Below are 14,668 nucleotides of genomic sequence, written 5' to 3' on the forward strand. Positions count from 1 at the left end.
TTTCACTTATTTTTTGTTTCCTGGTTCAAAGGCACTATTCAGGTTCAAAGACACAATCTCTCTTAATCCCTTTCCCTCTCCCTTTTAAGCTTTTGTCACAAAAAGAATATGTTTAGCATTCTTTCTTGAGAGCTACAAAAGCCAGCCCTAGCACCAAATGCCTGGGGCAGAGGGGTGGGGGAGGCCAGGGTCAGGCACTCAAATTCACTGTAATTTCACAATGGGGGGATCTGGGGGAGTGGGTGAACATTCTCCAATCCAGAAGAATGCCTCCACTGGCTTTTTCTTTCATGAAAGGCTCTCCAAAGTTTAAAAACTATCTCATTGTATTGGTTCTCCCCATGGCCTAGGAATCTAGAGCACCCAGGTTCAGGAAGTTTGGCTCTGTTCTCAGTTCCGCCACTGCCTTTCGTGGTTGCCGCGGGAATGCCGTGCAAATCTCAGTTCCCTTCATCTCAAAAATGGGAGTAAAGGGCAGATGTGTTTCTTAGGAGTATGATGTGAATTACTAATCAATGTCTGTGACATGCCTGAGGAAAGGGAAGGTGTTGAGCCATGTGGATGTCATCACAGCTCTGTGCTGGGGTACTTCTGGGAGTGTTGAGGAATTTCATTGTCAGAAGCAAAGTCCAGCATTTTGAACAAATCTGGTAGGAGCTTCTTAGGTGGAAGTCTGATTTGGCTTTGGAAGGAACGAAATTAGATATGGAGTCATACACTTCTAGAACTGAAAGCCTGAATCACTCGCTGCAAATGGACCATGACAAATACAGATCATAGAGCATGAGAATAATAGGACATCCAACCATACCTCTTAGAACTTTATGACAGGACACAGAACATTAGAATAGCAGAGCCCTGGCTTTGGGATCTGAAAGGACTCCTAGGGGTCATCTAGTCTAGTTTTTCAAAGCTGTGCTTCCCAGGAGGGTGACAGACAAGCCTGTGGGTAGGGCTCTAGGCTCCACCTCTGTTTATAGATTGTTTCCAGGTACAATTCCATTAGGAAAAAGGGAGTCTAGGGCGGGTGCGGTGGTTCATGCCTGTAATCCTAGCACCTGGGAGGCTGAGGCAGGAGGATGGCTTGAGATCAGGAGTTCAAGACGAGCCTGAGCAAGAATGAGACCCAGTCTCTACTAAAAATAGAAAAAATTAGCTGGGTAACTAAAAACAGAAAAAATTAGATGAGTGTGCTGGTGTGTGCTTGTAGTCCCAGCTACTTGGGAGGCTGAGGCAGGAGGATCACTTGAGCCCAGGAATTTGAGGTTGCTGTGAGCTAGGCTGACGCCACGGCACTCTAGCCTGAGCAACAGGGGAGACTCTATCTAAAAACAAAAAAACAAAACAAAACAAAAAAAGAGTCTTTCTTTTTTTTTTTTTGAGACAGAGACTTACTCTGTTGCCTGGGCTAGAGTGCGGTGGCGTCAGCCCAGTATGCACTCACATCATTTAGAGATGAGAAAAAGGGTCCGCAGGGTTTAGGTGACCTACTTGACCAAGACCACTCGGAATGAGTGACTTTAGATCCAGGTCTCATGAGAGCCAAGTCAGCTTATTGCACTGACTATCAAACAAGCATTAGCAAGTGGGTAGCCCGGATCCACGGCCAGAGAAATTTCTTCATTGCCGCTGGGGGGCTCGTTTAGGGTCTGATAGAGACCATAGAAATGCACAGGCAGAAGAATCCTACCTGTTTGAGTTGGGAGGGACTCTAGAACTCTTCTCGTCTCCCACCAAGGGTGAATATCCCCCTAGAGTAGAACATCCTTCACAGGTGGCCACCCAGACTCTTGGATTCCCCCCGTGACAAAGAGTCAAACTTTTATCAATGACTGGGATAAAGACATAGATATTACAAACATCAAGTTTCTGAATGTCAGAATCAAGAGTCTGGGAAGCTGCAGTCGTGAGCTGAAACACAGATGAACTGAATGAATCACAGCCTCCTTAAAGCCCGATGGCGTTTAGTTGCAGAAAAGCAGCCTGCGCAAGAATAGATCAGGGGTGACATGATAATACGTCTGAGAGTTTTTATTGTCTACAGTCTCAAGAGTTAATAATATTAATATGAGCTGGCTCCTAAAAACAGTGCTGGGTAATATTTGTTGAAAACTGTGCCATGTATTGTGAATTCACTAACTTCATTCTCAAAATGATCTTACATAATAATGACAACAATTATGTAGAGATTAAAAAATGACGGCAACTAATCTAAGCACTTTATACATATTAATTCATCAACACAACCCAATGAGGTATGTGCTATTATTATTTCTGTGTTTTGAGATAAGGAAATTTCTTTGCAACAGAAAAAGAAAACTACTGAATCAATACATCACCATCACTGGTCCTTAGTATTTGTATGCACTGAATCATGGACATTACCAGTGTGTGAAACTAAGGCCCTTGAATATAAAAAAGAGAGAGAGAGAGAGAGAATCCATAACTGGTATGCGTCTCTGCTGGAACACATCAGAAATTCAGGTCGAAGTAATAATGGCATAAATAGTTTAAAGATACGCTTAATATACGCAAACATATTATTGTATATATGGAAAACAAAAAACTATGTTCAAACTGTTAAATAACATTAAAAGAGGATGTGAACTATGTCTACACCACTGATGTGCCATGTGATAAATGTTATGTTACAGGTCATGTCCACACACTACAATTTGCCATTTTTATAAGAAGTATATTTTTATATTAGGTTCTAGTAATTGGTTTCTGTAAAATGTTTTTAGAGTTAAAAAACAAAGTCGCAAACCATAGTCATTTCTTTTACATAACAGAAATTCAATAAATGTTTTATATAAAAGACAAACAAACGAAAAACGATCTTACAAAGTAGGAAAACGGGATTACAAAAGGTGAGCCATCTGCCCAAGGCCGCATAGCCGGAGCCTGTGTGTGGTTAACCACCTTCTCCTCCCTTCCACATCTGTGACACGGGGTTGGGAGTTACACGGAGACAGAGTTCGATTTGTACATATATCCCAAAAGGGTCCATTCATGAGCAGGTGGGCATAACTAACGCACCTGCACAGTTATTCCAAACTAGGCCGCTGAGTATGCTGTGTGCGCTTTTGCAAACGTGCACGTTCACCCACATGCGGATCTCTTCCTGGGCCTGAGGAGCCCAGAAGCACGAGGCCCCACCCCAGACAAGCGCCTGCTCGCAGCTTCCTGGAACAGTCTGTGGCTAGGCCAGCAAGCTTTGACTCGACCAGAGACCAGTGGCTTCCTGCTTCGCCAGGGAACAGCCCAGACCTTCTCCAGAGGGTTCAGTGGGCCCTGCGCTTACTCCAACCCGGGCTTTGATTCTGCCTCGGTATTGCAAAAGAATAACTAGTACGCATTGAGTGTTGTCTATGTGCCAGGCTCCGTGTGAAGTGCATTAATGTGCATGACCTAATTTAGTCCTCATAAAACTTCACGAAAGCAGTACTCTTTTTTTTTTTTTTTCCCCCAGAAGGAACTGTTAGAATTCAAGCAGTATTCTTAATAGCCCTATGTCACAGATGAAGAAGCTCAAGTTCAGAGATGTTGAGTAACTTTACCAAAGTTATGCAGTTAGCAAGTGGTAGAGCTGAGACTTGAACACAAACAGATCCATAAGTGATCACAGCGTCTCTTTCTGGCAGCACAGTCAGGAGGAAAGAACCTGCCTCTAATTCTTACCCTGTGACTTTCAGCAAGTCCCTTTCTTTCTTTGGGACTTTATTTTCCAGCTTGAAAAAGGAGGGGATGATCTTTAAGGGCTCTTTCACCTTTCATTCTATCATTGTTTTCGTAAATTCAGATTCTTCCATTTTTCAATGAGTATTTATCGAGCCTGGTTCTATACCAGGCACTGATTTAGGCACTGGGAATTCGTCCATGAATAAGATACACAGAGCTCTTGTCTTCATGGAGTGCTGTGTCAAGTCAGGGAGACAGTTATTAAACAAAGGAACAAGAATATATTGGGTGGTGATAAGTGTCATGAAAAAGGTGGGGTGAAGTGATAAGGAAGAAGGTTGGTAGGGAGGTTATTCCAAACTGGGGGTCAGGAGGTGATAGTTGAGCTGAAAACTGGTTGACAAGAAGGAACTACCCACGTGAGAATTTTAAGTAAAGGGAGACAACAAGTGCAAAGGTCCTGAGGCAGGTCCTACTTTGGTGTGGCTGCAGCTTGGTGAACAATGGGAAGAGGGCTAGGAGCTCTCGCTGGAGAAGCAGACAGGGCTGAGATAGTGTGGGGCTTCCAGGCCATGGTAAGGAGTCTGGATTTTAATCTAAGTGCTATGGGGTGCCACTGGAAAATATTTAAACACGGGGCCAGGCACGGTGGCTCACGCCTGTAATCCTAGGACTCTGGGAGGCCGAGACTGGAGGATCGCTTAAACTCAGGAGTTCGAGACCAGCCTCAGCAAGAGTGAGACCCCATTTCTACTAAAAATAGAAATATATTAGCCAGACAACTAAAAATAGAAAAAAAAAAAATTAGCCAGGCATGGTGGCACATGCCTGTAGTCCCAGCTACTCGGGAGGCTGAGGCAGGAGGATCTCTTGAGCCCAGGAGTTTGAAGTTGCTGCGAGCTAGGCTGACGCCACGGCACTCTAGCCCAGGCAACAGAGTGAGACTGTCTCAAAAACAAAAACAAAAACAGAGAAGCCATATGAATTGATTTATGCTTTCACAAGTTTTCACAAGATGGTCTTGGGTGTTGTGGGCCGGGAGGGTGGTGCAGGGAGACCAATGTGCCCTGCAAGCGTGTTCGCTTGCCTGGACCCAGTGCCAGGAAACAACTGTGCAGACGCTATCCCTTCCCTTAGCAAACTCCTCGCCAGGCGTGTGGGTCCTACAGCTTGGGCATGGACATGGGCACCAAGCTGCCACCCAAGGGTGCATTCTCTCTGCACCTTGCCCGCCCCCACCCCCAGAGAAACCCCACCCCTCTCCCTTCCCTACAGCTCATTTTAAGGGCTCCTGCGTGTGAGGCGCCTGTGCAGCGTGGAGCAGTGTAGGGTGTCTTGCTGGGGCCTGCCCAGCGCAGGTGCTGACCTGGTGAACAGGAAGCTCTCTGCACAGCAGGGAGGGCAGGGCTGGGAGGCTGCCTGCAACCCGGGCTGGTGGAGCTGAGGAGCCAGTGGAGCGGGGACTGGGTGAGGACTCCTTTTCCCCTGGGGTTCCAACTTGAAAAGCAATGCCATCCTGCAGGGGCCGGGGACCGAATGACTCGGGGTCCCTCCTGCTTGTGGGGGCTGTGTCAGGGGAAGCCTTTTGCCTGGGGCTGGCCCTCTGGGGGCTGCCGCGGTAAGCAAGCCGGGAGAGCAGGGGCAAGCAGGGTGGGGAACGCACGGCGGCTCTTTCTGACCCCCCAGTGTAGAATCTGCCTCCATCCTCCCCGCCTTTTCTGAGGTGCCCGGGCTTGGGGCACCACCAGCAGGATCTTAAGGTTGGGGGGGAGCTGGAAAGAGGGGGAGGCTTTCAGACCCTGCCTCCATCACGCCTCCCCTCTCGGGATGCTAGCAGTAGGATCTTACAGAAGAACCCTGTGCCCAGTTCCTGCGGGACTCTGGGAAGACAGGGCTCCAAGCCTCTCCTTTCCCCCTTGTCCTGGAAGTTTAACTCTTCCTTACCTTTGACGAGCAAGGCAACTGGAAAAACAAGTCTGGCCTGTTCCACCCAGGAATGCCCCAGCACATCTGGTTGGCAGCCTCCAAGCTCCCAGGAATCCAGACTCCCGTGGGCAGGCCAGGCACCACTCGGCCCTCCCAAACTCTGCCCCCTGCCCCCTGCCTTTTGCGCCATTCTTGGCCATGGGTGTCACAGTTTGACCCAGGTTGGAGCTCAGGGATGGGCTCTGTGGGAAACAGCAAGGGAGAGATTGGGCAGCAGCAGGCCTGAGAGGGGCACGGCATTCACTCCTGGTCAGTTCAACAGGGCCTAATGCCCAGGGACTAGTTCTTACCTCACCACTCGCTGTGCGACTTGGGGCAAGACTGAGCCCCACTCTGGGACTCTATTTCCCCATCTATGCATGAGGATCGGAACTCCATCATCTCTAATGTCCATTTCCACTCTGACATCCCAGGTGTGCAGGAGTTTTCATGTTCTGGGCTATAGGATGAGTCCGAATCAGACCCTGTCCATGAGGGACACGTGATGGGAGGGGTACAGAGAGGACTGGGGCAGGAGGCAGCCCTGGCTTGTGACTCCAGGAGCTCCCACTAGCCATAAGGCCCTGGGCAGCTCCCTTCCTTTGATGAAACTTAGTGTCCTATTATTAACAATGGCGAATAGTAAGTTAAAACTTATGGTACAGTGGGCACTCTGATGGGTCATTTACCTTCATTATTTCATTGAATTTTCACAAACAATCCTATGAGATAGGTAATTTTCTTATCCTTATTCTACAGAAAGGGAAATTGAGGCTCACAGAGGTTAAATAACTTGTCCAGAAAGTCACCCACCTAGCAAATGGTGGAAGCAGGGCTGGGAGCCAGGCATCCCCATGCCAAGCCTGGGATCATGGTCGTCTTGCTGTCCTGCAGCCCCTGCACTTGCAGAAGCCGCTCACTGTGGCCGGAGCTCAGCTCTGATGGAGGGGCTTTGTGGGGAGGACAGCAGGGAGAGTAGTTTAGAGCCAGGTTGCTAAGCCACGTTCCAGGCTAACAGTTGGGACTATTTCACCATCACTAGGGGGCCACAGAAAAGTTTTTGGTAAAAGGAGTAAGAGCTCAGGACTGTGTTTTATGTCTCGAGTGCCCTTGAGAGAGCATTTTGAACAAGTCTGTTATTCCTCAACCCTGGGGTTTCTCAACCTCGGCACTATTGACATGGGGGCTGGATGATTCTGTTGTGGGCACTGTCCGGTGCATCGTAGGATGTTTAGCTGCATCCCCCACCTCTACCCACTACATGCCAGTGGCACCACCACCCCTAAGCTGGGAAAGCCCCAAATATCTTCAGACATTGTCCCCAGAGGGTTAAAATCACCTCCCATTAAGAGCCACATCCGTAGGAACCATTTCTTTCCTAACTTGCACCCTTACCCTGTCTTTCTTTTTCTGTCCAGGGCTTTAGGAGTTTTGTCACCATGACTATTGCCTTGCTGGGTTTTACCATTTTTTTGCTCCATTGTGTGACCTGTGAGAAGCCCCTAGAAGGGATCATCTCCTCCCCAGCTTGGCACTTCACACACTCCCATTACAACGCCACCATCTATGAAAACTCTGCTCCCAAGACCTACGTGGAGAGCTCTGAGAAAATGGGCATCTACCTTGCGGAGCCGCAGTGGGCAGTGAGGTACCGGATCATCTCTGGGGACGTGGCCAATGTATTTAAAACCGAGGAGTATGTGGTGGGCAACTTCTGCTTCCTGAGAATAAGGACAAAGAGCAGCAACACTGCTCTCCTGAACAGGGAGGTGCGAGATAGCTACACCCTCATCATCCAAGCCACAGAGAAGACCCTGGAGTTTGAAGCTTTGACTCACGTGATGGTCCAAGTCCTGGACCAGAATGACCTGAAGCCACTCTTCTCCCCACCTTCGTACAGAGTCACCATCTCTGATGACATGCCCCTCAAGAGCCCCATCTGCAAGGTGACTGCCACAGATGCTGATCTGGGCCAGAACGCTAAGTTCTATTATGCCCTTAACACAAGGTCAGAAATGTTTGCCATCCACCCCACCAGTGGTGTGGTCACTGTGGCTGGGAAGCTCAACGTCACCTGGCGAGGGAAGTATGAGCTCCAGGTGCTGGCTGTGGACCGCATGCGGAAAATCTCCGAAGGCAACGGGTTTGGCAACTTGGCTCCACTCCTCATCCACGTGGAGCCTGCCCTCAGGAAGCCCCCCGCCATTGTCTCCGTGGTGGTGACTCCCCCAGACAGCAACGAGGGCACCACCTATGCCACCGTAGTGGTAGATGCAAACAGCGCAGGAGCTGAAGTGCACTCAGTGGAAGTTGTTGGTGGTGACCCTGGAAAGCACTTCAAAGCCATCAAGTCTTATGCCCGGAGCAATGAGTTCAGCCTGGTGTCCGTCAAAGACATCAACTGGGTAGAGCACCTTCACGGCTTCAACCTCAGTCTCCAGGCCAGGAGTGGGAGCAGTCCTTTCCATTCCCAGATCAGGGGATTTCACCTACCCGCTTCCAAACTGGCTTCCCTCAAATTTGAGAAGGCTGTTTACAAAGTGCAGCTTAGTGAGTTTTCCCCTCCTGGCAGCCGCGTGGTGATGGTGAGAGTCACCCCAGCCTTCCCCAACCTGCAGTATGTTCTAAAGCCGTCCTCAGAGAGTGCAGGGTTTAAACTTAATGCTCGCACTGGGCTGATCACCACCACGAAGCTCATGGACTTCCATGACAGAGCCCGCTATCAGCTACACGTCAGGACCTCACCTGGCCTGGCCTCCACCATGGTGGTCATTGACATCGTGGACTGTAACAACCACGCCCCCACCTTCAACAGGTCTTCCTATGATGGCACTGTGGATGAGAATATCCCTCCAGGCACCAGTGTTTTGACTGTTGCTGCCACTGACCGGGATCACGGAGAAAACGGACACATCACCTATTCCATTGCTGCTCCAAAAGCTGTGCCCTTTTCCATTGACCCATACCTGGGGATCATCTCCACCTCCAAACCCATGGACTATGAGCTCATGAAAAGAATTTATAACTTCCGGGTACGGGCATCTGATTGGGGATCCCCTTTTCGCCGGGAGAAGGAAGTGTCCATTTCTCTTCAGCTCAAAAACCTGAATGACAACCAGCCTGTGTTTGAAGAAGTCAACTGCACGGGGTCCATCCGCCAAGACTGGCCAGTGGGGAAGTCAGTGATGACCATGTCAGCCATAGACGTGGATGAGCTTCAGAACCTAAAATACGAGATTGTGTCAGGCAATGAGCTAGAGTATTTTGATCTAAATCATTTCTCTGGAGTGATATCCCTCAAACGCTCTTTTATGAATCTTACCGCTGGTCAACCCACCAGCTACTCCCTAAAAATTACAGCCTCCGATGGCAAAAACTATGCCTCACCCACAACTTTGAATGTTACTGTGGTGAAGGAACCTCATTTTGAAGTTCCTGTAACATGTGATAAAACAGGGGTATTGACACAGTTTACAAAGGCCATCCTCCACTCTATTGGCCTTCAGAACCAGGAATCCAGTGATGAGGAATTCATTTCTTTAAGCACATATCAGATTAATCGTCATACCCCTCAGTTTGAGGACCACTTCCCCCAAACTATTGATGTCCTTGAAAATGTTCCTATCAATACTCCCCTGTCCCGCCTAGCAGCCACTGACCCTGACACTGGCTTTAATGGCAAACTGGTCTATGTGGTTGCAGATGGCAATGAGGAGGGCTGCTTTGACATTGAACTGGAGACGGGGCTGCTTACTGTAGCTGCTCCCTTAGACTATGAAACCACCAAGTTCTACAGCCTCAACGTAACAGTGTTTGACCTGGGCACGCCCCAGAAGTCCTCCTGGAAGCTGCTGACTGTGAATGTGAAAGACTGGAATGACAATGCACCCAGATTTCCTCCTGGTGGGTACCAGTTAACCATCTCAGAGGACACAGAAGTTGGAACCACAGTTGCAGAGCTGAAAACAGAAGATGCTGACTCAGAGGACAATGGGAGGGTTCGCTACACCCTGCTAAGCCCCACAGAGAAGTTCTCTCTCCACCCTCTCACCGGGGAGCTGGTTGTCACAGGCCACCTGGACCGGGAATCAGAACCTCGGTATGTACTCAAGGTGGAGGCCAGGGATCAGCCCAGGAAAGGCCACCAGCTCTTCTCTGTCACTGACCTGATAGTCACATTGGAAGATGCCAATGACAACTCTCCCCAGTGTATCACAGAATTCAGCAGACTGAAGGTCCCAGAGGACCTGCCCCTGGGTACCATCTTGACATTTCTGGATGCCTCTGATCCTGACCTGGGCCCTGCAGGTGAAGTGCGATATGTCCTGTTGGATGATGCTCATGGAACCTTCCAGGTGGACCTGATGACTGGGGCGCTCAGTCTGGAGAGAGAGCTGGACTTTGAGAGGCAGGCTGGGTACAATCTGAGTCTGTGGGCCAGTGACAGTGGGAGACCCCTGGCCCGCAGGACCCTCTGCCACGTGGAGGTGATTGTCCTGGATGTGAATGAGAATCTCCATCCTCCCCGCTTTGCTTCCTTCGTGCACCAGGGCCAGGTGCAGGAGAACAGCCCCCTGGGAACTCAGGTGCTGGTAGTGGCTGCCCAGGACAATGACAGTGGCTTGGATGGGGAGCTCCAGTACTTTCTGCGTGCTGGCACTGGCCTTGCAGCCTTCAGCATCAACCAAGACACAGGTACCGGGAGTCGGGTAGGATGGGAGCCCCAGGGTCTGGGGAAGATGGACCGAAATCAAGCTGCAGGCTGAGATGAAAGGCAATAAATAGGGATTCTCCTTCCTGTCCCTTTCATTTTTAATTTATCTTTACTGGAGAGAGATGTGTGTGTGTGTATATATACTGGAAATATATTTATACGTGTGTATACATACACAACATATACACATATACTACATATATTCTCTTTATAAAAATAATATATCTGGTTATACATTTTTATATAAAATCAAAAAAATGAATGTTCCTTTGTATCCCATCTCCCCAGATATAATCTTTATTAACAATTTGTTCCATAATCTTCTGAGTTTTTTTAATATCTGATATAATATCATGGTTCATTTTATTATTATGAAAACACAATATAATAGACACTACTTCTGAAACTTACTTTTTTCACATAACATAACATCAGGGCATCTTATTTGTCAGTATATAAATCTTTTTTACATTTTTTTTATTGGCTGCATGTTATTCTATCATATAGTGTAACATTCTTATTTATGTTCTTTGACTCATACGCATGAGTCTCTATAGGAAAAACTCTGAAAAATGAAGTTGCTGGGTCAAAGGATAATACACACTTTCCACGTTAATAGATATTTCCAAATTACTCTCTAAAAAGGCCACGCCACCTTATGCCTTCTTTTCAAGCTTCATAGAAACTAAGTGCAATTTAGCAAACACTTACTGAGTACCTGCTACTTGTGAGGTCCTGGGATAGGCACCTTGGGGAGATCTAAGGTAAATAACAGCAGATTCCTGCCTCAAGGAGTTTACAGTCAGGTGGGTGATTTGTTTCCAGAAGTGGTGAAAAAGCATTAGACTGAGTCAATTCCAGATCCAGTTCTTCTGCCTACTTGCTACATTATCTTGGTAAAGTCGTGCTCCCTCTCTGACCCTCAGTTTCCCCATCTGTCATCTCTGTCAGGTTATGGCTGTGAGCACAGGCCCTGCCCTCTCACACAGGTTCTGCCAGCTGAGTGTGATCCATGAGGGGTTCAAGTGAAAGCTTGTATTGCTCATTCTTAGACCCTCACCTTCTAGAACAGTGCTGGCCCCTTGGAAGCAAGCTGTAGAGTTAGTGAATTAAAGAATGAAGCTCAGCCCCTAAAATCATGAAGATGATGGAGAAGGGAAGAGTAATTTATTTGTAAAATCCCTAACCCTTAAATTGATTATCTAGCAGGACTTAAAGAGTGAAGGAAGCAGTTTAAGGACAACTATAAGAAAATCTCACAAACAGAATGTGAAATAAATCAATGGAACTTGTGTTAAAGTAGTCAAGAGAAAGTAGATCAACTACCACTGTTCTCTGGAAATCCTACACATGCCCACATGCCAGAGTCATGAGCCCATTTTAGCAGAGAAAGGCTGTGAGAGGTTCTAGAATAAGGATATTTGTTCCCCTGGGTTCAATTCAGCATCTCCCCCAGCATGTTGGTAACAATTCCCTCTTTTCATGGAATACCTATTAATATCCTTTCCATAGTGCAGTCCAGGGAATGTTACGTAGGGTGATATCCAAAGCCACTTTGAACTCTAAAGTATTTGGGGTTTGGCGATTCTCTGTTCCTAGGAATGATTCAGACTCTGGCGCCCCTGGACCGAGAATTCGCATCCTACTACTGGTTGACTGTACTGGCGGTGGACAGAGGTTCCGTACCCCTCTCTTCTGTGACTGAAGTCTACATTGAGGTTACCGATGTCAACGACAACCCACCTCGGATGTCCAGAGCTGTGTTCTACCCCTCCATCTGGGAGGACGCGCCTGTGGGTACCTCTGTGCTTCAGCTGGATGCCTGGGACCCAGACTCCAGCTCCAAAGGGAAGCTGACCTTCAACATCACCAGTGGGAACCACATGGGATTCTTTGCTATTCACCCTTTCACAGGTAAGGGCCCCCAAAACTGGGTGAACATAGTGCTTCTCAAACTGTGGGTCCTGACCAGCATAATCAGCATCCCCTGTGACCTTGTTGGAAATTTAAATTCTCAGGTGTCCCACATTAGACCTACTGAGTCAGAATTCTGAGGGTGGGGCCCAGCAATCTGTGTTTTAACAAAACCAGCAGGGGATTCTGATGTGTGCTAAAGTCTGAGAACAGTGTTCTACAAAGCCCATGGGAAAATGAGAAGAATCTGTCATCAACTTTCTTTCCTTGGGGCCCAGGGAAGCTAAACAGGTTGCCAGGTGGCCAGGCTGGGACTACTTCAGACCCCAAGTACTCCCAAACCAACTCCTCCCCTGAGTCACAAGCTACAGGGTGAATCCCTTAACCCTAGTTCCAGACTGATTGAACCCTGTCCCAGAGGATCATTAGTGGCAATAATGATCCACTTACACTGAGTCAACCATCTCACTGGCACCTGCCCAAGGCCTTCTGGGGGCAAGGGTGGTGGATGGTTTTTTAGAGGAATCCAGAGGTCACTGGCTGGCAGCAGCGAGCCAGATGTAGCCCACAGAGGTGTTTTGTTTCACTTGCATGAGCTTTAAACAATGATTTTCAGATGTGGCCAACACTTAAAAATTAGGAAATTACACAAAACATTCCAGATTTCTGATTGTTCTTCAAAAATTGGAAGAACTGGTCATACTGTCTTCACATTCCCACTGGGTCATGATGGATCAGAGCTGACAGCAGCTCCCTCTGCACAACAAGCTCATGTCCTCTGGTCCCCGTGGTCCCCACTTGCCTGGCTCCTGTTGGCACTGGAGTTTGAGAGCCACTTCCCACTGCAGCAGACACTTCTCAAAGGCCTCATCTTCCTCCTGGGGGATGAACAACCCTATTGTAGAGAAGGCTGACACTTTCTCCTCTGAAGCCAACATCCAATTCTATGTCTCCAACAATTTGCTCTTGTCTGGGAAGGACAGAGCCTGGTGAGATTGGAAGAAGGGAAGAATGCTAGCGGGTGGGGGATACAAGTGTCTATGTGCCCAGTGACATTTGTTGGGAACATTTTCTATTAACCTTTGACCTCAGGGTGCAGATTAGTGCTCCTAGGAGGAGGATGCTTTTCTCCTGGAAAACAGGCCTCAGCTGGCTCTAGCTGCACCCGGCGGGCCCTATCCCTCCCTCTGCAGAAGAGGAAAGAGAGCTCTCACCTGAGGCACTAACTTCTCAACCTCTTCCAAATCCCTGTTCTGTTTACTATCAACAGTTCCCTCGCAGCAGGTCTGGCAAAATGCCCCAGAGAGCCGAGATGTTCTTAGTCTTCCTGCAGTTGAGGAGAAGAAATCTTTATTAGTATAAATGTTTTATAAAAATAAAAGAATAAATCAGCAATGGGCTCCGAGCTCAACTCTCTCAGCACCATTACTTTGTCCCACTTTCCTGCTTTGTTACCTTCAACGGATTCCCTGCCCCCTGAGGATAAAGTCAGAGCCTGCTATGTCCCGCAGACTCGTGCCTGACCCACCCCTGCTGACCCCTCTGGTCTCCTGCTGCCCTCCCGGGGTTCCAGCCACGTGGCTGCTCCAGCCCAGGCTCCCCCGACACAGGGCTCTGCACGTGTGTCTCTCTGGCCGGTGTCCCTTCTCCCCTTCGTCTGCACAACCCCTGCTCTCCTCTCACATCCCAGCCCAGCTGCTCTTTCTTCGCGAAGTTTTTCCTGACGCCGCCATAATGCACTTTCCAGCAGTACCTACCCCCTTTTGCAACACTGATGACACAGGACATTATATTCATTTGGGTGATTATTCCATTATTTATCCGTGTCCTTCTCTAGACTTCAAAGGTTTCTGATAAAAGAAACCCTGACTGTTTCTGCCCACCAAAACCTGGCACACAGTAGGAGCTCAATAAATAATTGTTAAATGGATGAATGATGATGATAATAATAATAAGGGGGTGAAAAGCTACCACTTTGTGATTTCTCTAGAACTGAAGGTAATACTACCTCTGTTGTAACTGCTGGCAAGTTGCTTTTTCTACCCAACGATACATTGTGCACAGCATCTCCATATCTAGGGAAAAAATTGGATTTTAAATGGCTCTATCATATTTTTTTAATGTATAATTTATATCTCTTGTTCTATAAGGATAGTGTCAAGTTACCTACTTTTTAAAACATAACTATGATGAACATCCTCGTGCACTCATCTTTGCAGATGTATGCATTGATCTCTTTAGAATAAATTCCTCAAAGTGGGATAAGTTCAGAACTTAAGCCAGAAAGACCTTAAAGGTCACTCAATCCACTTGTCCTTTTACAGAGGAGGTTGGGGTTGGGGGTCCCACAGAAGAGGTGGAGAAAGAAGCAGGAGCTTCCTGGAGTCAAGGCCA

General features: G+C 48.0%; 1 protein-coding gene across 1 annotated transcript in view; it reads left to right on the forward strand.

Annotated features, from left to right (window-relative positions):
• Positions 1-7,085: 7,085 nt before the first annotated feature.
• The window catches only part of FAT2 (FAT atypical cadherin 2), a 48,130-nt gene continuing 40,547 nt past the window's right edge, over positions 7,086-14,668 (forward strand). The window contains exons 1-2 of the mRNA XM_069484348.1: positions 7,086-10,341; positions 11,960-12,274. Coding sequence (XP_069340449.1) covers positions 7,086-10,341; positions 11,960-12,274 — 3,571 coding nt within the window. The remainder of the gene's footprint in view (positions 10,342-11,959; positions 12,275-14,668) is intronic.

The sequence above is a fragment of the Eulemur rufifrons genome, chromosome 10, assembly GCF_041146395.1.
Source record: "Eulemur rufifrons isolate Redbay chromosome 10, OSU_ERuf_1, whole genome shotgun sequence".
Taxonomy (NCBI): Eukaryota; Metazoa; Chordata; class Mammalia; order Primates; family Lemuridae; genus Eulemur; species Eulemur rufifrons.